Source organism: Onychomys torridus, chromosome 8 (assembly GCF_903995425.1).
Source record: "Onychomys torridus chromosome 8, mOncTor1.1, whole genome shotgun sequence".
Taxonomy (NCBI): domain Eukaryota; kingdom Metazoa; phylum Chordata; class Mammalia; order Rodentia; family Cricetidae; genus Onychomys; species Onychomys torridus.
In genome coordinates, this window is record NC_050450.1 from 20,090,526 (window position 1) to 20,116,509 (window position 25,984).

The 25,984-nt window shown below is 37.8% G+C and overlaps 1 protein-coding gene across 4 annotated transcripts in view; it reads right to left on the bottom strand.

Annotated features, from left to right (window-relative positions):
- Positions 1–25,984, bottom strand: part of Cpeb4 (cytoplasmic polyadenylation element binding protein 4) — a 60,446-nt gene that overhangs the window by 28,671 nt on the left and 5,791 nt on the right. For all 4 annotated transcript variants that reach the window (XM_036195779.1, XM_036195778.1, XM_036195777.1 and 1 more), the window contains exon 2: positions 11,289–11,370. In XM_036195779.1, coding sequence (XP_036051672.1) covers positions 11,289–11,370 — 82 coding nt within the window. The remainder of the gene's footprint in view (positions 1–11,288; positions 11,371–25,984) is intronic.

The following is a 25,984-nucleotide window of genomic DNA, read 5'->3' on the forward strand; positions in this document are numbered from 1 at the left end:
ATACCAGTGATTAATGACAAAAATTTAAGACAAAAAAATAGCCATGTTTTTTGTCCAAATTAAAGCAGCCATAGTTAGTTCAAAAGGAGGAGAAGGTAAGCTAATGGGCAGGAAAGAAAAACAGACCAAAGGGTGGGGAGGGAAAGCAACAGGCCTGAGTCACCTGGGGAACAGGCTGCAAAGGCACAGCACAGCCTGAGGAATCAGTCACAGGTCAGGGGATAGAATACCAGTCTCCATTCTGTGACAGGAAGTCAGACAGTAGAAGGACCACATGTCTTCTAGAGAAATTCATCATGAATCATGATAAGATACAAATTTTAAATTGAATTCCTAAACTGAAGTTAGAAAATATTAATGCCCACCCATGGAAGCATGCAAAGCCTCATTTGCTTAGTATCTTCTTACATTTGCTCCCTTCTTTGTGGCTGCATAACAAATGTCTGAGCCACTGAATCTGAGGCAAGAGGCTTCCAGGTTTCCTATGTGGACCCTCTCTCCCTTTCCTGGGAAGCTGAGTAACTTTACGAAGTTGTTTTACCTCTCTGGGCTTTACTTGTTTTTGATTATAAACTAGCGATCACAAAATTCAAACGTTTCTGTAAGGATTTAGGTTAGAGGCAATTCCCAAAAAGCAGAGAATGAAGAAGTGGTGCCAGGAATGCCCTCCGCTTGGATGTGCATGTCAACACTGCTGTCCATGGAGAATGTCCAGTTCACTTCAAAGGAGAAACATACAGAGAAAGGGTACCTTACACAATATGGACATGCAGTCTTTGGGGAGTTAGACTAGAGAGGCAGGAGCCAATGTAGGGTACCTCCAAACCATATGGCTATTGTCTCATCATTCTAGGGTGCACCTATTCTCCTAGTCCTGTCTCAAATGACAAATATAGCTTCAAATAGAGAAACGAAGCTCCAAAATACTATTTGCTGGAGATGAAAATATCATTTCCATTCTCCTTACCTCTTCTTCTAGTTATTCTTCCTTTATAGTACTATGTTCTTTTGGATACTGGGGAACATCCTAACAGCAGGAACACAAAGCAGAACAATTAAAGAAGTTCTCTAGAACTATCTCATATTCTATTTCATAGTGGCTTCACTACATAACAAAGACTCCCAACTCTACCTCAACCCAGAAAATACAAACAACTAAAACTTTAGTAAGAACTCAGCAACACCTTTCAATGTAATTTAACTGCATTACATCAGCATTCACATACTTTTGGAAAATAATCATGCATATGCAAGTGTGGTAGTTTGAATGAGAATGTCCACCATAGGCTCAGACATTTGAATGTTAGGTTTCCAGTTGGTAAAGCAGTTTAGGGAGGCTGAGAAGGTTGGAGGAGGTGTGTCAGTCACTGGGGATGGGTTTCAGGGTTTAATAGCCTTGTGCCATTCCCAGTGTGCTTCTGTTTGTGGTCTGAGATGTAAGCACTTAGTTGTTTCTGCTACCATCAATGGACTCTAACCCTCTGGAAGCAAAAGCCCAAATTAACTCTTCCTTCTAGCTCAGGGGTTCTCAAATTTCCTAATGCTGTAAGTTTTTAATAGTTATGGTGACACTCAACCATAAAATTATTTTCATTGCTACTTCCTAACTCTAATTTTGCTACTGAGCAGTGTCCCAGAGTCTAAGACCAGGAGAAATATGTGTTTTTCTGATGATCGTGAATCACAGGTTGAGAACCATTGTTCTACAAGTTGCTTTGGTCATGGTGTTTTATCACAACACTAGAAAAGTAACTAATATAGAAAGTGATATATTTATCATCTAACTAGTATACTTGGTAACTAATGAACTCACTCCACCAAATAGCCCCCATGGCTGAAGAGATTCATGGTACATAAGTGCCGAACAGAAATCTTTCTTGAGATCACATTTAAACAACTGCTTAAGATAAAAACCTTCACATAACTGATTTAACCCTGACTAGTTTATGATTATATTCTTTCTGCAAGCTACCCAATACTAAACACTAATCAAATCTTCTAGCTTAATGTCAGAACTGCTGATGGTGATTTAAACATTGTTAAGTTCCACCCTTCCATTTAAGGTGAGGAAATTAAAGTCTAGCGGAAAGTCACCAACCCAAGGCCACACCATTGGTAATCAGAGCCAGGTCTAAACACAATCTCAAATGTGTTTCTTATTATTTCTTAATCTTTCAGGATGTCTATTATAGGCTAACGGCTTCTGATCACAGGGGCAGCTTCAGTTGGCTTAAACACCTCTATTTACTCATTCATGCCAGATATTATTTGGAATTCTATAGCCAGTAGACACTGTTAGATTTGTTTCAAGTTAAACTTCTATTAGTCATGATTGTTCTTCAGAACAAAGATTTGCACTACATTGCTAGTTTCTCAGTCACTAAATAAGGGGTCTTCTAATTGGCTGATTCTTCCTCTTTTCTGATGGATAGCAACTGGTATCCACCCTTTGGGCTCTAGAGAAATTCCCTTCAGAGTCTGACTAATGTTCTTAATGGGCAGCTTACCATGTATAACTCAGAATAAAACAAAGTCTTTTAGAATTGGGGCACTGCTGTGGGATATCTTTTTGTATGCTGTGAATATATGTTGCTCTGATTGGTTGATAAATAAAACTGCATTGGCCCATGACAAGGCAGCTTAGAGGCAGGAGGAAATCGAAGCAGATAGACAGAAAGAGAAAGGAGAAGCAGAAAGACACCATCCCGCTGTCCAGGGAGCAGCATGTAATGACACACAGGTAAAGCCACGGAACATGTGGTGACATATAGATTAATAGAAATGGGCTGAGTTTAGTTATAAGAGCTAGCTAGCAAGAGGCTTGAACCATAGGCCATGGCCATACAGTTCATAATATGAGCCTCTGTATGTTTGCTTGAGATCAAGTGGCTGAAAGATGCGGGAAGGAGAGATTCATCCCGACCGCAGGGCAGGACCGGAGAGAACTTATGGCTATGGGGCACCACTGTGGGACTAAATCCAGAACCATTCAACTAGAATAATGAAGCTCGAGAGGCAGCATTGCCATCCCAATGTATTTTACTTTTTCCAGAGTAGTAACCAGTTTAAAACTAGTTAAGCTTATTCAAACTGTACTGCTGAACAGCAACAAATTCACTGGTGGTGGTTGTTTGTTTGCTTTCCTTCTAAGTTTTGGTACTTAGTACATGGGCACCGTGAAATAAAAAAGAAACATAAATCAGGCATAAACATCTGATAAATTATTAACTGCACACAACATTCAGATAAATATTCCATGCAGATCAGGAGTTTTTAAAAAAAGTCCTGCATGTATATGAATGCAGTGTGTGTGTGTGTGTGTGTGTGTGTGTGTGTGTGTGTGTGTGTGTGTGTGTAGTGTGAAAGCAGGTGGTATTTACACAGGCTTTACCATTCTCCTGCCTTATTCCTCTGAGACAGGGCTCTTGCTGAACTTGGAGCTAAACTGAAAGCCAACAAGGCCCAGCAATCCCTGTCTCCACACCCTGTAGTGCTGTGGTTAACAAGTGGGCATATGATCACTTTTGGCTTTATGGGGTTCAGACCTGAATCCAGGAAGTCATTTCTTCATACACTGGACTGTTCTTTCCTTACTGTAGCTAAGTTACTGCAAAAGGAATGTTTTTATGACAGGTATGAGCCAGGACTACTCAACATGATCAGGGCCTAAGGACCATTAGAGATGACAAAGCACTTATTAAATAGATATTTGCATATGTGATTATTTTAGAAGCTGTTAGAAAATGAGCTAGCAAGAATACCACTATATAAAAGTAGTGGAGGAAGGAAAAAATAGCAAAATAAGTGATGCCATCAAAAGATGCACAACATACATATTAACATGGATAGGAAGTGATAGCAGCATGGAGCTCTGTAACTCTGGACCCCTTTCTCTTTTACACAGTGGGAGTATCTAATATTTATCACTGACAGACTTGTGACAATATCTGAAAACTTTAAAATGTCACTCAGCTTTTACTTGTAAATGGAGAATATTACTATTTTTGACAATCATCTGGTATAATCCATGCTTATTCAAGCTGCACCCGATACTTAAGGTGACAGTGTAAAACTGTAAAGAAAATTATTCGCCAATGTGTTCCCTTACTAGTGCCTGTTATCTCAAAAGTGTTTACCAAATTTGGTTTATGCCTTTGGCAATCCTTCCCTCCACTGCACCACTGTATTCCAAACAAGATTAAGTCATAGCACCACAGGATACGAGAACCCTAGTGAAACTGAAAAGAGCAATGTTAGAGGTAAATGAATCTTTTTGAAAGTGCTTAGGATCATTAACTTTCTAATGACATAAAAGGTTTAGTATGACTTCCCACCGCCGGCCCTCTTTACCCTCACCTGCCACCCAGGTAAAATCAGAGTTGCGGCAATGTTTTAAGGTGACTGTGACCCCTCAATTTTCAAACTCAAAATAGGATTCTCTGTGCTCAGTGTTCAAGAAGAAAATAAGGGGATTGCTCAAGCAATTATGACCTCACATCATGGATGACATAAGAGAAATTCTTGTTTTGTGACATCTGCTTAAATGATTTTCAGAATAAAAGTAAATGTCAAATATTCTATCATAGCCAGGCGTTGGTGGCGCACGCCTTTAATCCCAGCACTCGGGAGGCAGAGGCAGGTGGATCTCTGTGAATTCAAGGACAGCCTGGTCTACAAAGTGAGTTCCAGGAAAGGCGCAAAGCTACACAGAGAAACCCTGTCTCAAAAAACCAAAAAAAAAAAAAAAAAAAAAAAAAATTCTATCATGTATGAAGCAGACGAGAGAAGACCACTGTTCTGACCCTGTGTATGCAAGGAGGACACAAGTGGATCTGAGAGGTGAACAGAATGTGTGTGCTCTGTGCAACTGTGGTTCAGTTCAGAGGCACAATGACAATGACGTCGATCCAATTCTACCAGAAAAATCAATGTTCAACATCACATTTTTCTTTCTCCTAGGCAATTCCCGATTCTCTTCTCCCCTACTTTAAACACACACACACACACACACACACACACACACACACACACACACACACACACACACAGAAACAACAGTAGCAACTCCCAAGTCTGAAAGATTGTACCAGCATGTTCAAACTCTACCTCTGCTGACACAGGGCTTGAGGTATCCAATAAATCCTGATCAGAAGTAACCCTGAAAACAAGCAGCTGCTCAGAGTTCAGCAGGCCCTTCCCCAGCAATGATCCAATGAAATCCACCCACCTCCTCTTACTCCTGGTGATGTTGCCCCCCACACCCCCCACCGCCAGCTGAGCCCCTTTCCTGAGGCACCACCATCCAAAGAGAAGGCTATTCAGGATGTTCCATGTCCCCAGCTAGGAAAGGGAGAGTGTAGGGGAGGAAACAACCTTCATTTCAAAACAGCCGCACACTCAGTTAATTGTAGTCCAGTTTAAATTATACTCTTTACTGTGTCTCTCACTCCATTACTCAGGAGACTTTTAGAAGTACGGCGATTTTCTACTCAGGAACCTCAACCACTCCCCTGCTCAGCTGCTTTGAGTTACTTGGTGTCATCCAAAGGGGACCAGAAGGAACCAGTATTCCCAGAAGGCTGGGTCCCATAAACAGGGAAGCTGCTTGGCTGAGTCTGAATTCTAAAAACATGTAATATTTAAGATTATCCCAATTTTCCAGAAGACACTCGATAACATAAACAGTAATTTAATTGGGAGAAGAAATTTGGTTATGAATCCAAGATAAATTAGCTGCGGTTTGCACTGTTCTTTTTAGTTCTTCATACAGTTTGTATTTTGTCTGTTATATGTTCCTTAGAGAAAAGTGTCTAACCCTTTAAATGGCTAGTAGAAGTTAGGATGCAGTGATCTGTTTTCATATAGACAGAGCCAACATATTTAAATAGAAAAGGGGCAAATACTACATGTGCACACATGCATATGTGCTTCTAACTAGAAATTAAGCATTATAATGTTAAAGCCACAGCCTGTTTTCATGGGAACTCCTTGAATTTTTGAAATTTTTGTTTATGGCCAAATTATTTCAGGTTCATAAAATATCACACAAATAAATGACCGATTGTAGTCTTTGTTCAACAGCTCTCAGGTAGTCTAGAGTTCTCTAAGGCTTCAGAGTCAGTACCTACATGAGATCATGTCTAAGGCCTCAGCTTATCAGTATATAACATCTGTTCTCTAAAATAGAGAACTAACTATACTTTGAATTATAAAAATATTAAGAGAACTGTATATAATACAGTTTGCCAGTCATCATTTAATCTTTCCCAAAAGTAGCACTAAATTTATTTTCTCCCAGTGACAAAGGTAAAGAATTTACATAATTATCCTAACCATCACTCTTTCATAATGACATAAAAAACTCATATGAAATTAATGAAGCAAGCTTTGTGCACTAGATTTCAACTGGATTTCATGATTGCCTTCTAAAGAGATTATTACAAATTCTTTTGCTCAGCAACAAAGAGGCACAGATGGAATCACTACTTGCCCACACATTTAAGCTTTTTGTTTAAAAAAAAAAAAAAAAAGCGCAGTGATGAAAAGAGTAGGGGAAAGACCCTGAAATGTAATATATAAAGAAGGAGAAAAACATCAAAAAGTGTTTAAAGTAGAAGGTCACAACTCCCTTGGCAACCAGGAATTAAATGTGGAAGATTCTTATACTAAACCCACAGTCCTTAAATCCTTATGAGGTGAATGTATGAAGGAAGTGAGGCAGAAACATGCTTAACAGTATAACATGAGCCTATCACATACATATATCTAATAGGCTCCTTAGGCATGAAGGGATATGTGAACAGACACTACAAACAATTATTATTGCTTATAGTATGCACATTTAGCATTTTATGCCTGATACACACAGGAATCATTGCTGATAAGTATGTTGAGTCCCATTCCTTCCAAAAATTGAAAGCAAGACTTATTCTAAAACAATGCAAAGCACTCCATTTTTATTATATTCAAAGAAAAAATAGGATACTGACTCATAGTTTAGTCACTATCTGAAGAACATCTGTAGTGTTGCAATGACTTATGGGTTGCATTGTTCTTGTAGTAATCTTGAGGTCTAATTTGGCTTTCTAGTGAAATGAAGCATACTGGATATCAAATGGCTTTTATATATCAGATTTAAAATATTCCACCACTAACATGGAACGGAAGTGTCCTACATATTTTAAGTACTAATTTTGTGTCTTTAGCCAACACATCTGACTCCATCCCACAAACTACTTCCTACTTTATTCCTACTTCCCTTTATTCCCTGCACACACTGAGGGGAAAGCTCCATGACTCTCAGAGGTCTTTTCTACATATACATATGAGAACATAGTTCATGACTACTTCATGTGTCCAACCTATGCTTCAGAAGGCTGAAAACAGCTGTGCTTGGATTTGGCTTCAATCTGCTGCTGCTCCATTTCTAAATAATAAGTGCCAATGTCATGGGTAAGAAAAAAAAAAGGACAGTAAACATCAGTATTCCCCCAAATAATCACTTGAATGTCTAACTAGGTGAGCATTGCCCAGTTCTGATAATCTAACTGCATTATAGCCATGCTCAAGGTGCCACGTGGGAAGATCAAAACTCACAGACTCAGGCTCTTGGCATAGGAGTCTGGGTGTGGAGCAAAGAAAACAAAATTGGTCTCTGGAGACAAGCTTCTGTGGATTGTCACTGGCACTGGTTATGGAGAAGGCAATACACAGTTTCCAGGATAAAAATAACCTAAGGACTTGCCAGCTGACCTCAGCGACGACACAAAGATAAAGCCTAGGGAGGACACTTTTTCTCCCCAGACAGCTGAGGCCCTGCCATGGAGCAAATGACAGTAACTTAAAAATTGTTTTAAAACAACATTGAAAAAATGATTTTAAAAACCACAAAAGCTCTGATACTCATGATCAAATGAAGACTAAGTTTTCCTTTTGAACATCTGTTAAAAGTTTTGAAGAAACCAGGTAGAATCAACAACACATTCATGAGAAAATTAAAAAACTATCTTTGAAGGCCCCTAGACATATCAAGTATCTTATTTGTTGGTGGCAAAAATAAAAAATTTAAGCCCCTGTATCAAGGAAATATTTTTCCAAATGGAAAATGCAAATTCTCCTTTCTAACCTTTTTTCTCATTTAAACTAATATATGCTGCAACAATGACTCACGTTATTGTTCCTAAATTAATTTTAGGCTTTATGATTTAAACACAAACATATCTATGAGGAACTACAGATAAGAGATAAAATAAATGAGGTCATTCATGTTTTATGAAATCATTTTAATACAAAATTATCCCAAATACAAAACTTGTCTTTGTATGATTAAATCTTTAGAACTAATCTCAACTTAAAATTCCCATTTTTCTAAGAGGTATGATGTCCTCATAAAAGGAATGGTAGCTTTCTGCTCTGTTTCTGAGGAAGGAGCATTAGGAGAACGGCTTACTGTATACATGGCTGGCAGGAGGACTTAGCACCTGATGCAGAGGACAATGGATTGTTTTCAAGACATTAGAAGGTCATGATTAGTTTTAAACAACATCTGTAGATTCACTATTCAAGTCAAGCACAGCAGTGTGAACTCTCTAGCTCAGAGAAGAGTTATTGGAGATGAAGTATTGCCCTGAACAGAGCTGCCATTTTGCTAGTGAAGACTACACTGACCCAATGTTCAGGGCTTTTTAAAGCTAAGCAGAATTATAAACTAGTGTTTTAGGGCCATGTCTTCATCTATGGATTCCTTCTTGCTTTCCTGAAGAAAAAAAAAAATTGTGAAGTTCATTTAACACTGAAACTTAAACTGAACCAGGCTTACTCATGTGATGAGCATGATGAAAGACATCGTAGATTCAATTCTTGAGTGTCTTCTAGAGTCAGGCAGATATGTTTGACAAGACACATGCTGTCATTTAAACCTCACACTCATCAGCACAGCTGTGAGGACAGTTTAACTCCAGAGCTGTTCTTTCCACTGTGCTATGCTGCCTTTAGAAATCACAATTCCATAAACTCCTCATGCTGCCAGGAGACCATCTACACATAATTCTCTCTGTCACTTAACTTTTGATTTCCTATACAGAGCTAGCTGAAGAGACATAAGTAAATATCAGTGAGGATAAATTTTTTATGGAATGCAGAATAAAAGTGGAGTTTAAGCCATAATAACTTAACCAAACTAAAAAAGAAAAAGTAACCTTAAATATCTTGGCTAAAACTGATAAACAAAGAAATTCTTCATTTAATTATTCAATATGTGCAAAACTCTTTATATTTAAGTACTAGTTAGAGGCTTGCTTCCTAGAAATGTAACATAACAAATTATATCTACTGAGGTTCTCCCCACCTTTCCCATCATCTAGAGCAGTGCTTCTCAACCTTCCTAATGCTGCGGCCCTTTAATATAGTCCCTCCTGTTGTGGTGACCCCCAACTATAAACTTATTTTTGTTGCTACTTCATAACTGTAATTTTGCTACTGTTATGAATCATAATGTAAATATCTGTGTTTTCTGATGATCTTAGATGACCCCCATGAAAGGGTTGTTTGATCCCCAGATGGTTCATGACCCACAGGTTGAGAACCACTGGTCTAGTACAAGGGAGGTTCTCAAAAAAACTGCTGTAAGAATCTAGTAAACAATTAAAAAATAAATGTCCTTTACAAACTTTTCCTGAAATTAACTTATGCAATAATTATAGACTCACAAGCAAGTTAAAAAAAGGTAGCACAGAGAAGCCCTCATTTACCCTTTATTCCACATTTCCAAACTGGTCATCTCTTATAGAGTACAAAACCAGGAAACAGACATAGATTCTCTTTGAGTTACTTTGAATTAGTGTAATTTTCTGGTGCTAAAAATTACCTCAGACTCTATTTTAATGACAAGAAAAGGAAAAGTGGAAAAAGCTTAATTACAGCCATATTTAAAAATAGAAAACTCTGAGAAACTCAGAGAGATCATATCTCTTCACATATGGAACTCTCACCCAAAATCCCTTGAGGCATTCAGTAAGGACCTTCCAAATATTCCAAAGCAATTTCAAAAATCCTTATTTTCAAGTGACCGCATTAGATGGATACACACATTTCCATACATTATTTCACATATTTCTAGGACACATAAAGATTCCTCATGGGGGATATGGAAGCAGTTGGAGGGGAAAATAAGGGGCAGTGGATATGACCATATTTCAAAAATAAAGGAAAAATTAAAAAAAATAATCAAAAACAAAACAACGAACCCAAATAGTTCAGAAGAAAAAAAAGTTTGTCCTTAAAGGCTTTACTGCCTCAGTGATAGGACAAGCTAACCTCTGGGAAAACTGGGCTAGGTTGGTCAGCACCAGTAGGCTACCTTGTCACTTGGACTTCATGCAAAGCTTTATGTCCAGCACAAGGTGGCCTCATGAACACCAAATAAATAAATGAGCAAGTGTATTAAAACTTGGGTGGATTAACCTAATATACTAAACATTCTAAATGTCTTGAAAACAAAGAAACCTGCTTCCTAGTAAACTGAGGTTCTTACAAGGAAAAAGGTTGCCTCTTGTGTAGGAGTTTTCACAAGGAATCCTGAGAACACCTACTCTTGACTCAAATTCTCCTGAGACATTAGAAAAGAACATGGCAAATCCATAGTCCACGTATGGGGTGAGGGTCTATGGATCTGTATTTAACTTTTAAGTCTCCAAGTGACTGCAAGTCTTACCGAGGTGAAGCAAGAGTGTAGTAAGCAAGTCTGGTGAAACTGAGTACCTTGTTTAAGAAAGTAACACAGCTAGTCACTAACAGACTTGAGACCAAAAGCCAAGAAGGAAGAGGATTTCTTAAAAATCATCATATATAGAAAAAATTCTATAAATTCTAAAATTCTATAAAATAAAACATTTTAAAAGAAACTGTGGACAATTTTTTAAATTGTAAAACTAGACCAAAAGTTGCCAACATGCCTACAACATGGTATGTAGTTACTGCCACATTTGAGAACCTCAGGTCTCTTAGAAAGTTTTTGTCTGAGATACAACAGTCAAGTGTATGGTCTTCGAGTTAATTGCTCACTCTTAGCAATGAGGACTTGTTCAGGAGTCTTAGTTGGTACCATGATGGGTTCTACTGCAGATGCCCATCAAATAAATTTGACTTTTTAACAAAAAGAAGTTTATATGTAGAATTGATATAACTTACCAGACATAATGACTTAATAATAATGATACTGCTCAACAAACTAAGTATATAATACACTGTTAACTATTTACTAAAATAGAATAGTTCCATTTTCAACTTACCTTTAATGGAATCATTTTCAGCTCTCATTATGTCAATGAGTGAGCTCTCCAATGAGTGCATGTCAAATGTCCTGGGGCGATCCTGTAAACACAAACAGCCACAGACCACTTTTAAAATAGCATTTTAAGGTTTGGAGATAACACAGTAGCAGAGCACTAGCATGTGTAAGGCTTAGTTCCCAATAACTTCCCTTCCCACAGCATTTACCTACATAAGAGGAAAATAAGTTGCATTTAATAGGACACAAGTCAAAAAGCACACTTACTCCAGCACTTCCAAAACATCAAGACCCACAAAAACATACAGAGCTCATTAGAGACTGCTTTTATTTCTGACAAGAATTCAACAAAAGCATCACTTTTATTAATAAAGCATAAACCATTAAAATACGCCTTTACATTAAGAACAGTAATGAATGTAAAAGAAAGCTAATCTCCATTATTTTAAACTAGACTAATAGGGCAAACCTTTCCATACTGTTCCAATAGTTCTCTATCAGTCTGGGAGATCCCTTAAGTTCAATGCCAGCCAACTGATTCTGTAAGTCTCAGACTGAGCCAGTTCAATCAATGAGCCTCATTCAGTGAGAGACCCTATCTCAAAAAACAAAGAGAGAGATGGAGGAAAGAAACGTCATGGACACATACACGCACACCTACCAGGATATTGCCAGGACATACACTACACCACAAATACATGCACATACTCCTCACCAAAATAGTAATTTTGATATATCTGTCTTCTCCAAGAGTAATAATGGATAATGACACTAGACACTGTTTTGCTCACTTTGACAGAGCTTTCTTGTCCCACTATTCTCTCTAAAGTAACAAGGCATTTGCTCCTTAAAAAACCTAGTCTTACTTCCGATGGAGGACAAAGGACAATGATCAGAGTGGATATTTGGACAAGAAAACCCAAATCCCCCTTCAATACTTATTTACTTGCCAAACTGGGCTTGACTTTGCTGCCATTAAAGTTTAACAGAAAAAGATCGTGGGGCCCCTGGCTTAATCAAGTCAGTGAGAAATAAGGAAAATTATAACTTCAACTGCTCTAGCATTCCTTAGATGAAGGGAATTATCTAGCAACAACTAAAACTGAAGCTTAGCTTGAGAAGTTAAAAGTACATGGAAACATTTTAAACTCAGGGAGGAAGTGATATTACATACATCTGAGCCCTCACCCTTTACCCAAAGACCACTCTCACAGCATTCCAGAGACTTCCACAAGAACCTAACAAACAGGGTTCTGTAACCTTCTCTGCAGGTACTCACATGACTTTTCACTTAGTTTCTGTTGTTGTTTTGTTCTTGGTAGTAAACTCAGGTCCTTATGAATGCTAAGAATCCACATAGCTCCTAATTACTTTTTAACTCAGAGTTTCTGATTGTTCAAAACCAAACAACCAAACAACCAAACAAACGTCTTAAACCAACACCTTAGACTGTTCCACCACACTTTTACTTGCTGGAACATCACTTCATTTTGATATCTAACTTCTAGGCTAACAGGGCATATCTTCCACTCAAGCTCATTTTCTGATCAGCCTGACATTTCTCCCATCCTTTTTCTGGATCACTTTGCACTCTATACTCTTCCTCATCTTGCCCACATCCAGACACTCAGCAGTATTCCCTGAACCCATGGGTTGCTGACACTCTGCAGGGTTAGGAGTCCAGGTGAAGTTACATCTGGGTCTAATTCCACATTAGAAGAGAGAGTATTGTAGGTTTGCCTCTGGGTGAGAGATTTGGGGTGAGAATGGGAACAAGGGTTGGGGTGAGGAGCTTTAACATTTGATTCTGCTCTAGAGGAGGGCCACTCACTCCAGAACTGATTTTTTTCCCCCTTTCCTCCTGACTTTTCCCTCTTCAGCTTTCTTTTCTCAATTGGGTCCCCATAAAAGTAGGACATACAGCCAATATTAGACTTTCTAAGGTACAGAATGTGTAAAAGGGGAGACTGCTCTATTTTTAGGGCTTCAAGTGCAATATAACATCAAAACCCTTACTGCAATTTCTTTTGGAAGTGAAGTGGATCTGAGGCATAACTCAAGGTTTGGAAGTCAACACCAAGTCACACTACCTCAATCCATAGTAGCCAGATATTTCTTCTTTTCAGCGGACTATGTGACTTATGCCTGTCCCTGGGTCATCACAAAAGCCATAGCCAGTTCAAAGCATTCACCTGTTATGTCCTCTGACAATGTCCCACGAGCAGGACCTGTTTTACATCAAATGTTCTCAGTATGGCACTGACCTCAAATGGGTAATGGTGAGCTAAGACAGTCCTACTACTTTGCCCCAAAGGACTGCCCAGAAGGACCTGAGATGGCAGAAGCTTGGTGGTGATATCTTTGTTGAAATATCATTCTCTTTGTGTCCACACCGTGAACTGGGTTAAGGAGTACTGCCCACCCTTCCGCATTGTTATGTGTCAAGCACATCTACAGGATGGAGGTGCTCAAAATGATTGCTAAACCAACATGTGGGTGAATGCCTTGAAGTGATTTTTAAGCATGTGAAATATTTCTTCTCTACTTAAGGTTTGTTTATTGTATTTCCTATTTCCCATTACAACTGTTCACTTTCATTTGCCAAAATAAACAATAGGGATAGGAGAACAACTTACTCGATTATTCTTTTTCATGGAACTAGCTGCAGTAGCCTTGTGATTTCCAGAATTTGCATTTTGCCAATCACAAAATGAAAAGAGGAGAAGCAGCTGATACAGAATATAACAGTAGTTCTGTGTAACTTCTTTTTTAAAAGCTACTTCTAGTAAGTCAGGAAAGCTTCTGTTTGCTAATGGGACACTAGAACTTAGTAAAAGGTCCATGGCTATCTATCTGGGCCGCAAGTATACTGCCTGGAACATAGAGGGCTACTAAATTAAATAACCACTGACATTAACTGAAAAAGTATACCAAACTAGAATCCTAAATGAAAAATGTGAATTTCAGTAATTTTTGGATTAAAATCCCCTCGATTCTTTTACACCCATACTATTTTTTCTTTGAATTCATTGCGATTTAATTACAGGCTCGCAAGTAAAGGCCATATATAAACCTGGGTCAATTGGCACTGACACTCGGGTATAGTGTGTTGAGACAGACTCCCAGGTTCTGTATACTTTTAGAAGGGAAGAGCCTCAAGAGACCACTAACAATGAAATGCAATGTCTGAGGGCTCAGTGGCATAAGCAGCATCTTCTTTTCAACCCCACTGAAATAGGGGTGAAACAACCCAAACATACTAGCAATTAGACTTACTACAAACTACACTCATATAACATTTGTTTCCTCAATGCTGTGGTAACTGAAGTGGTTCAAAAGTCACATATTTTGTCATTAGCTTCTTATCAATGGAGATTCGAAGTTTATCATTCTTAATATTCTCCTTTGGTGATCTTCTCTATTTTTAACATTTAATTTTTTTAATAATCTGGTCTTGTGCCAATGGGAAGTATGTAGAAGGGTAGAGATACAATAGTAAGGCCAGCATACAAGAACAGAACAAACAGTGCCAGTTTTCCTATTCAAAGACCAAACAGTTTGAGTTTATTAAGGAGGACTTGATTTCCAATCCCTCCCCCCTTTCAACTATAAAATGGATCACATATAATTGCTATTTGTTTCTAGGATCCATTTCCCAGAAAGTAACTGTAAAAGAGTATTTGTCAAGTGACAGCTCTTCTTGGATTGTCCTTGAGCTAATGGCCAAAACATGAACATCAGCCTAAGTCAGTGCAATGAGTATTAGACTCTAGGAAGCCTCAACTCTTCGGGGCACTGCTGTCCTCCACAATGCTTCCCTAGTCCAGAAAAGGAAGGAATTCCATTGCACGCCCACTGGCTTCTTCCTAGCACAAAATGCTTTTCATTGGTTTGCACTTGCAGAGCTGGCAATGGAATCCAGGGCCTTCCATGTGCTAGGCAAGTGTTCTGGTAAGGAGCTATATCCATCGCCAATTTTCTTTTGATTTGCCAATATCCTAACTGCTTGAGCTCTTCGGTGATGTATATTTTATCAATTTTGACAACTATGTCAAAAACCAAAGATGTGAATTAAAATCACTACTTAAAGTTCACTTTTAGCCTATAAAAAGGCAGAGTCACTGATAATAAGAATTGAACCCTTTTCTTTCTTAGTGCTGGAGATTGAACCCAAGGCTTTCCATGCGGTACACAAATGTTTTACCACAGAACTATAGCCCCAGTTCTCTTTACTGGGTTAATAGCCCATTATGCAAATATAAAGCAAAATAACAATTTTTTTTTTTAATTTACCCATACAATTTGTTAGGGAGAACATTAAACAATATCTTGCAAAAATTAAACAAAACCCTCCCCTGCCACCAACAACCATATTTGTTTCAAACCACCTTTGCCAGTCTCCTTTGGGAGACAAGTTGAACTTCTCTGTACTGAGCACCAAATAAGTACTCACCGTCAGTCTGGGCACTTTATTAGCACTGTCGTAATTATAAGTCTCAGACTTCCTAAGTTAGAATGTGTTATTCAGACTTAACAATTACAAACAAAACTAAGATGAGGGAAAATTCATACAATGTACTGCATAGGCAAGTTCCTGCAGAGTTCAGCAACATAGATGTGCTTCAACCTCATTCCAAAGCCGGGGACACTACCTTAGACAAGGAAATCACCACAGGATCACTAAAACTGTATTTGCACAAACTGGGGGAGAGGGGCTTTGTTTAAAGGACTCTGAGGGCATAAACAAACGGCAAATGACTGGAAAACAGTGAGCACTTAAATATTACTCAACTAAAGGATGAACGAAGTGTGTAAGGGTGACAAGGATAGAAAGAGAAATCTGAAAAACACATGAGGAAACAAAGCCCCCGCAGGGATGACACTTAGCTAAGGCACATACATTACACCTATGACAAACGCATTGGCAGGCTATCAGCTGCCAACCAAAGAAAGCAGCAGGGCTGGTTCTGATAGTAATAATACAGGCAGCTAATTTCAAGTAGTAATCATCTCTTGAAAAAAAAAAAAGCCTTATATAATTGTATATTCAATTATCTCCTTTCACAGATGAAAAAACAAGCTTACAGTAACAGAATTACTTTATCCATGTCAGGTATGTAGTATAACAGAATATGAACCCAGGCCTTCAGCTCTAAAAACCGTGTACTTAATAACTATCCATGAATATAAAATCATTTTCAAGGCTCCACAAGCATCTTTATTGCAATAGTCTGACTTTACTTTATTTGTAATTTTATAGGTTTTGTTGAATGTGTTTTGTTTGTTTTTTTAAAGATAGGCTCTCCCTGTGTAGCTCAGGCTGACCTTTAGCTCTCTTTTGTTAAGATTACATTTTCCTTTGTGTGCATGTTGGGGTAGGGTGAATGTGTGCCCTGACACACCTGTTGAGATCAGAAACAACATGTAAGAGTTGGTTCTCTCCTTCAACTCAGGTGATCAGGCTTGGCAGAGGTGCCCTTGCCAACTGAGTGGTCTTGCCTGACCATAGCCTCCAACTCTTGACCCTCCTGCCTCAGCTTCTCAAGTGCTAGGATTTCAGGCATGGTACCACTAGACCTTAGTTATTACACTTCATATTAAGTTGCATGTAACTGATCTTGAACTCATCATCCCCCTGCCTCAGCCTATCATGTAGCTAGAATTTATAAGCCACATTTTGTTTTTAACATTCAGATGATGATCTAAGTCAAAATGTTGTTGCTTGTTTTTTTGAGACAGGGTCTCACTATGTAGCCTGGCTGGCCTAGACCTCTCTATGGTTTCAAGCTCATAGAGATCCACCTGTCTCTGCCTCCTGAGTGATAGGACTAAAGGTGCATGCCACCTGTGTTTTTTATACTTGATGCCTCAGAATCACATGGGAGTGTTCTTATATTTGAGGATGCCTCACAGTCACACCGGGGTCTTGTTTAAGAACAGATTACTGAGTCACCCCAGATTCATACAAGAAGAGCGTAATAATTCATATTTCTGACAAGTCTCCATATGAAGTCAGGGACTACACATAAAAACTACTAAGGTAAACAATCCCAATCAACACGTTAGTTTCACTAGCTATTAGGGGGTGTGGTTTGCATCTTACTATCTTTATTATGATCCTGATGGGTACAGTCCATCTCTTAAGTGAGCTGCAAGAAACAGTTTAAGTTTCCTTATAAAGAAAGGGGCTTTGTTCTCCAGACTGAAAATTTCCAAACTCTATACAGCATACACCTTAGCAATACAAATCAAGTTCAATTTCAACAAAAGGGGAGCTGTTCTTGAGGAAAGCAAGTGGTTAAAAGCAAACAAAATACAAATCTAGCAACTAGACTGTCACTATTATCTCTGGCATCTATAATCTGTTATTTTAGGCATATCATTCTTTTTTTATCCAACAACATAGAATACCTGACTTCAGATATTTATTAATAATGTGTCTCCTCTCAAAACTGTTGCTCAAATGCCCTATAAGTCTTCTCTATTTAAAAAGACAGATGAAGCACATGCTCATTCCTTTTTAGTTAAGAGTCTTAGATTCCTTTTAGTTAGATTCCACCTGAGTTAAGAATCAAGCCCTATCATTAAAGAGCTGTATAGCATATCCTAGTCCACATTAGTTTACCTGTATAAAAAGTGTAGCAGTATGATCTCAGATTTATACTTGAATCTTGGTGTAAAATATCAGTACCTACCATTTGTTAAACATTCTGGATTTTCTTAAAAATCATTTATAAAGGGAAATTATTACCTCTATCAATTCCCTAGGATTAGAGACTCTCAAGGCAAATTTTCTCATGTTTCACTCTTATTTAAGGGGATATCCACATTCACTAGAAAGAACAACAGAAAGCATCCCATTAGATAGTTTGTATGGGATGTCGTTTTGTGCTCAGAGAGTATCTTCAGACTCAATTTTCTCATTGAAATATATCCCATGCTAACCACTACTACCACCACTCTTTATTGGTCCTTTTTATAAACCTGTGTCCCTGTATTTGGGTGCTACCAAACTGGTATGATACACAAAATAGAATTGATTGAATACAACCAGATCATTAAGAGTCCAAGGCAAAATTCAGCTCGCTACTTTCTTCATTCCCTTTCTGTGATCACTTTCAGCCTGCTGTTAATCCATATCAGGCTGGGGAAGTTTCTCTTTCTGGCTTAAATTTTCCCTGGTGAAGGAGGGAAAGGAAAATATTTTGGTTCAAAAGGAAAGTCTATGCCAGTGTGTCAGCTGCCAAAACAAATAGGAAGCTTGAAAGTTCTGGGAGAGCTCATATTTAATCAATGCTAACTATGGGAGTTTTAATCCAAGATTTTCCAAAATATAAACATTCTTCTTGGATGAAATGCTATTTGTGTCCACAAATCACAAAGAGGTGACTGTACAGTTAACCTTCAGGACTCTACTTCCCAAAGGCCTTACACTCCAGCACAGAGTAAGCTTCTTTGCCTCGAGTCCCTCAGCACTCTCCCATGCTGCACCAGACAGACAGGCTGCTGATTATCTCTCTGGATAGGACCGCACACTTCCTGCAGCATAGGTACAGCATGCACCGGGAAAGCAAGAGGCTGCCTTGTTCCTCCTGGCTCTGAGCTGCATTTCTTACACAAATTAATCTGCATTAGTTTCTTATAAGTACCATATAAAGTCACTGTTGTTATTCCATTTTAGGGGGAAAAAAAAGCGTAAAGTCACACTGTAAGTGGTAGAGTTAAGCTTCAGAGGTGAAGTTTAAAAATTTATTCAAGTAAGTCATATCATAACCTAGAATGTTCATTACTGACATGTGCAAGGTATAAACTTCTTTGTTGTGTCTGCATGGCTTGGATGCAGGTAAGTGTTAGGGGTGATATCAAAGAGATAATTACAGGAATGTGAAGAAGGGACAAGGTAAATACATTTACTAGCACCTCATATTTATTTGCCATTTCTCTTCTGAGTCAGTACTTTCTCATCATAACACCTTCAATGAAGGTAAAGAGTTCTTACTTGGGCTACTAAATAATTCTAACAGAGTTCTAAACTATAGCTGAATCACTCTTATCAGTTCATAGCTCCATTTGGTTCCCACAGGAACTATAAATCAGAAGATCTCTTCAGAAAGCCTTTAAGGAAATTGCCTTTTATTTTCCCTTCACTAAATGTCATGTGTACTTATGCATTTTGAGTATTATAGAATCTTTAAAGTTGTTTCTTTAAAAAAGAAAACTTGTTGCCACTCATTTGAATTAAAAAAACCAAACTGGCAATTTAGACTCCATTAGTTCAATGGAGTCCCTTCTTGGCTATTTAGTCATTTTGGCCTTGCTGGAAGAAAGAAATAGTTAAAAGTCCACTCAAGATTTGATTCCAAATCTCTACTTACTAGGTAAGTGATCCTGGCACTGTAATGTCACTGAATCTTGATTTCACACACACACACAAAGAAATATATTATCTCTGTAAAATTGTTACGAGGGGCCAAAAAGATGGCTCTGGGGTGAGAGTGCTTGCTTTGCAAGCATGAGGACTCAAGTTCAAAGCACCCACATAAAAAGCTAGACATCCTGCTCTTAGGGCTCTTTCCCTTCTGATGGGTTGCCTTGGCCAATGTGGTATGATGGTTTTTCACTTTATCTTATTATATTTTATTTTGTCGTGTTAGGTTGTTGTCTCTTAGAAGATTGTTCTTTTCTAATAAGAGACAGAAAGGGAGTAGATCAGAAGGGAGGAGAGGAGCTGGGAGAAGCAGAGGGAGGGGAAATTGTATCAGGATATATTATATAAGAAAAGACTATTTTCAATAAAAGGAAAAAATAAAATCTAAAATACACACACACACACACACACACACACACACACACAAATTAAAAATCTGGGCACAACTTCATGTGCCTGTAACTTCAGCATTGTGAAGTGGAGACAGTTGGGGTTATCTGGTCAGGAAGCCAGGCCAAAATGGTGAGGCTTCTTGTACAGTGAGAGACCTTGTCTTGAAGATACCCAATGTCCTCCTCTGGCTTCTGCATGTGCACACAAGGGCAACTGCACCTGCACACTCACATGCACACACCCACACAACAGAAAATGGGTGAGAAGTAAAGGAGACATGGTATGTGACAGTGAGGCACAATGGCTGGCAGCTAGAAGGCATCCAGTGAACATCCCTGCCTGCCTTCCTTCTGTGGTATAATATGAAAAAAGAGTGTGAAAGTCACATTTTAAGAACAGGTTATTGGCATATCTGAACAATTCAGGTTATCATAATAAGCCAAAACTTCTGGATCCAAAAATATCACTGGAGATGTTCTCCTATCTAACAAGCTATTCAACACAACAGGCCATTGGTTTAAGGAGAGTAAACAAATTAAAACACTGCCCTGAGAGCCTGAGTCAGGTCACAGACACATGAAGACCCTAAATAGCTGTCAGTGTTCTTCTTCTCCATGCCTGCTTGGCCAGTTCAGGGCCCAGTCAGCAGAGGAACTGCAAACCCAAAATACTTTTTATACCTAAGCTGAGACTTCTGTTTTATAACTCTTAACATCTCTTCTTTTTTTGTGACCCTGACAACAATGACAAAAAGCAGTCAGTGCTCAGTCTCTACCTAACAAGGCCACCCCATCTTTACCTTTCTCTGTACAGTCTCCTAGGCAGAACACATTCCTCAACTCTCAAGTAGAACACAGAAAGTTACCAGACTGTACTCTTCATGAGAAGGCCTTCTCTTGCCATAGTCAAATAGCTCTAGCCTACAATCCATCAAAAACAGTAAATACCTATATATTGGAGAGAGATGAAAGAATAAGGTTTGATACACTACACAGGCTTCCAAAAGACCCCCCAATCTCTGAATTCCTTTTAAAAAACAAAATATGAACAGAAAAATAATCCCCAAAGCACAGCCCTGTCCTGTTCTTTTTAATTCTTTCCAGAGATCATACCCACAATTCCACAGTAGCCTAGAATTAGAAGAAAGCCAAGATTTAATATTGTACTCTGCTAGTGGATTTTCTAGTCAGCAGTAGCTGATTTGATGGTTTAGCTGGGTTATTTGTTTTTTTGTTTTGTTTTGTTTTTGTTTTTGTTTTTGTTTTTGTTTTTTTGATGGCCCAGAAAGAGATGAGGTGACTGGTGTATGTGGGAGTAACACCAGGCTGAGCAGGGAAAACAGGCTGAGCAGGGACGACAGAAATGTGAGCCATCAGTATCTTTAAACAATACTTGGAAGAGTCTTTGTGTACCCTTTAAAGACTGTACCTTTGAGAAGTGTATACTTTTTCAATGAAACCCTACCATGTCTAGATATATGGCAGAGAAGAGTTCCGAGGTATAGGTGAGAGAGGAGCCAGTGACAGCTAAAGCCAGGTGACTATTTTGTCTAGTCAATATTTAAAATTTTTCATAATAAAAAATACATGAGGGAGAAAACCTGATTTAAAAAAGGGGGAAATCACCAGTCAGACACTATATTTATTGGTATTCAGGAAAATAAAGATTATTAGGTAGCCTGAGTCCCACTATTATTTATGTGCAACAATTTTATTTTTAAAATTATACTTCATTTATAAAAATTCTTTAAATTAAGTTCAATTATCACATACCAGTCATGCAATGATTTCCACATTTAAATGACATTTATTTTAGTGTGAGTGTATGTGTGTATGTGTGTGTCTTGTGTGTGCATGCACAAATGAAGATCAGAGGGCTATCTGAGTAGGATTAGGCAGGAGCAGGCTATTTCCTTCCACTGTGTGGGGCTCAGGAATTCAACTCATGTTGTCAGGCTTGGCCACAGGTGATCTCACCTGCTGTGCCAACTTGCTGGCCCTGACTAATATTTTGCTATTGAAAATCTTGTTTTCTTTTAATAAAAGAATCTTCTGGAAGACAAATATTAGACATATTCTTATTTTACTCTCAAAAGGGCCAGAGAAAAGACATCAGAAAAAAAGGGAATAATCAGGAAAAAGTAGCATGCTTGTCCTGGGTCATATGACTAATGAACAGCAAAGCCATTTTTAGAGTCCAGATCTAATCTGTCATTACTAGGATTGTTTTAGGGGTAAAAATGTTCTTGAAGTCTCATGGACAATAAAGTGACAGGAGATGTTTTACTAGCTAGCACCAGGAACCTACTAACTAGGTGTATCCCTGTAGGCTTCCTGAAAGAACTATTATTTAAATTGTTACTTCACATTTTAAATATAAGTATGGCTTTGAAATACATAATATCAAAGGATTAAGTATACCTGACTTTAGTTGTAGAAAAATGATTGGGGGATATAAAAAAATACTGTGCAAATTCAAACTGCCCAAGTCCAGCCCAGCACAATACGGGAAGTATTCGAATAACTGAATGCTGAAGTTTAACCACTCAGCCCATAAACAGGAGGGCAATGTACAGTGACCTTTGACATGAAGCAGGACCAGAATTCTGCTATGCAGGGGTTTAAAGTCTGCCTTTGGTGATACCATTTTATCACAGAGTATAAGTAAGTAATGTATACAGGTGTACAAAGTAGCTTATGTAAGAATTTATTCACAAATTTCCAATTTGGAAATTTCTATTTTATTAATGATGGTCACATTTACATATCACTTCTGTTATACCTACAGCTGAATCTGTTAGTTTGCCTTAAAGTTTAATCAATTAAATCCTGAATTTAAATGGAGTTAAATTAGTAGGTTAGTTTATGATTTGCTTATAATGTTAAGAAAAAATGCATGCTAAATATCACTCAGATATGAGCAAAGGTTAGAAAGAGATTATAAAATACATTATCAAATCAATTTTGTGAGCATCTCATACCTATTTCATAACATAATTGCTCAATAAATTTATGCTAAAAATTAAAATACAAAAAAACTAAAAAATAAAATAAAACTAAATAATTATAAAATATATATTACACTATATACTAATATTATTATCTATGTAAATATAATATTAAAGTCATATAATATCCAATTTACTTAAAAAATAATTTAATTATTTTTATTTTATGTGCATTCCTGTTTTGCCTGCATGTATATCTGTGTGAGGGGGTTAGATCTTGGAGTTACAGACAATTATAAGCAGTCATGTGGGTTCTGGGAATTGAACCAAATCCTCTAGAAGAGCAGTCAGTGCTCTTAACCACTGAGCCAACTCTCCAGTCCACAATATCTGATTTAAATCTATGGTGTTATTTCCAATTTCTTATGAAAAGCCACATATTTTCTATTAATATATAAATTTACTATATATATCCTAAATTTACTTTAATATATCCATTATAATATATAAAGTAAAACATGTACTAAAGTTTTTTTCTTATTTTGAATAGGGTATCACTTAGTCCAGGGTGACCTAGGACTTGCTATGTGCCCAGACTAGCCTTGAATCTGTGATCTCCTGCCTCAACCTCCTAAAAGCCTAGGTAGAATACACTGTTGGAAACAACGTGACACCACAGGGATTTCAAGATTATTTTCACTCTATCAAGATAGAAAAGTCGTAAGAAAAAATGAATTTAGACTGCAAAATTCAAACATAAGCATAAGTTAATTTTAACAGTACTTTCACTATTTCTTTCCTGGGAGCATCACCAAAGATTATTCTCACAAGCTTACCCTAGTGAACTAATACCACCTTCCTAGTTTTAATTAGCAATAACCATATTCACTAGAGTTGCAATAAGTAAGCTTTTCCTAATAGGTTTCAGAGCAGTTTGTTGATCATATTTCAAGGCTTCCCTGAAAACAATACAAAATAATGTTAAAATTCTATGCTGAGGGCTCTTGCAGAGAACCTGGGCTCTGTTCACAGCACCTACATGGCAACTCACAACCATCTGTAACTCCAGTTCCAGGGGATCCAATGCCCTCTTCAAGTCTGTAAGTACTAGGCCTCATAAAGTATATAGACATACATACATACATACATACATACATACATACATACAGGCAAATCACTCAGATACATAAAATAAGAATTAATAAATCTTTTTTAAATGAGGGAAACACAGAGGGAAAGGGTTAAAAAAAGGTCTACCAGCCAGGCAATGGTGGCACACGCCTTTAATCCAGCACTGGGAGGCAGAGGCAGAGGCAGAGGCAGAGGCAGGCGGATCTCTATGAGTTTGAGGCCAGCCTGGGCTAGAGTGAGTTTCAGGAAAGGCACAAAACTACACAGTGAAACTCTGTTTTGAAAAACCAAAAAAAAAAAAAAAAAAAAAAAAAAAGGTCTACCCCAGTTGTGTAGTTGCAGCTCTATTAGGAAATAACAGACCTAGTTAGAAGCCCTCTATGAAGAGGAAGAAGTTAAACCCCTTTCCCAGCATGTTTTCCAGTATTTTAATTCTGACAGTGCTAGAACCATCCAACACATATTTCACAATTCCAAAATTGGTTTCTTTCTAACTCAAGCAAAAGATTTCCTGTGCAAAAATCTCTCAGAATCAAATTAAGAAAAGATAAAATGGAATGAAGCTGCATGTTATGGTGATGTTTACTAATTCACCAAGACTTGTCACCTAAAGCACTATAATTACTTTCTGATTATAAGCACACAGTATGATACAAGTGATACATAATTTTAAGGACACTAAGTTGACACCACCAAGTAAGTTATCTTGGTGACAAGAATTACTTGTGTAATTAAGACAACTTAACAATCCTGTGATGTTGTGTCTAAGGTAAGAGCAAATGGAGACCTAAGTAAAGTCCTGAATTCTCTCTCTACCAATCAAGATTGAGGGTAATCTTTGTGGTCACTTTCCTGGTTCTTAGCTAATGGAGATGGGATCATAAATGGAGCTTTAGGTAATAGTATATAGACTAAGGAATTCTGTTACACTTTTCCTGTAAGAACAGATCTAGGCATCACTCCAATAAGGTACTAACTATATTCAAATATAATTACTGGCAGGCTTCCCAATCTATTATTTGGTTTAGAAATTGGAGCTCCAGGATGTATTTGGCAGGACAGACAGGACTTATTTTCTCCTTAATGTAAGGGTCAAATCATACTTCAGTCCCATGAATATGAGCCTTGTCTCTTTATTTTGAAGTCAGGACAATACAACCAAAAGTCACAGGGTTGAGAAATCCTATTATAGGAAGTAATAGAGCATATCCGAAAGCACCTAACCCATTCCTGATATATAGTAACTACTCAAAATTAAAAACAAAAGGATCTGGGGCCAGTGAGACTGGGTAAAGGCACTTGCTGCCAACCCTATTGACTTGAATTCAATCTCTAGGCCCCACATGGTGGAAAGAGAGAAATAACTTCTGCAAGTTGTCCTCTGAACTCCATGCATGTACAGTGGCATTGGCATGCACATATAAATACAATAAACAAATGTAATAAAAAATTTAGTTATCGACCTTAACATTATGAAGTTTAACATTTAGAGTTGATAAACAAATCTGCCATATTATGAGCCAACTTTTGTTTTTTAATGGAAAGCCTCATGTTGCTCAAGCCAGCCATGACTTCTAGAATCTCCAACCTGCCTCAGCCTCCAGAGTAGCAAGAACTATATTGGACTTACAATCAGCTTTTGGTCATTACATATAGTTAACTTTTTCCCTTTCATCTTATATGCTACTGACAGGAGTTCCTCTCACCCCCAACTTAAATCTGTATTAGGATTTTGTGAAGAGGTATCATAGTATAATGGTTAAGATCAAATCTTGCATGTGAATAATAATTTCTACCT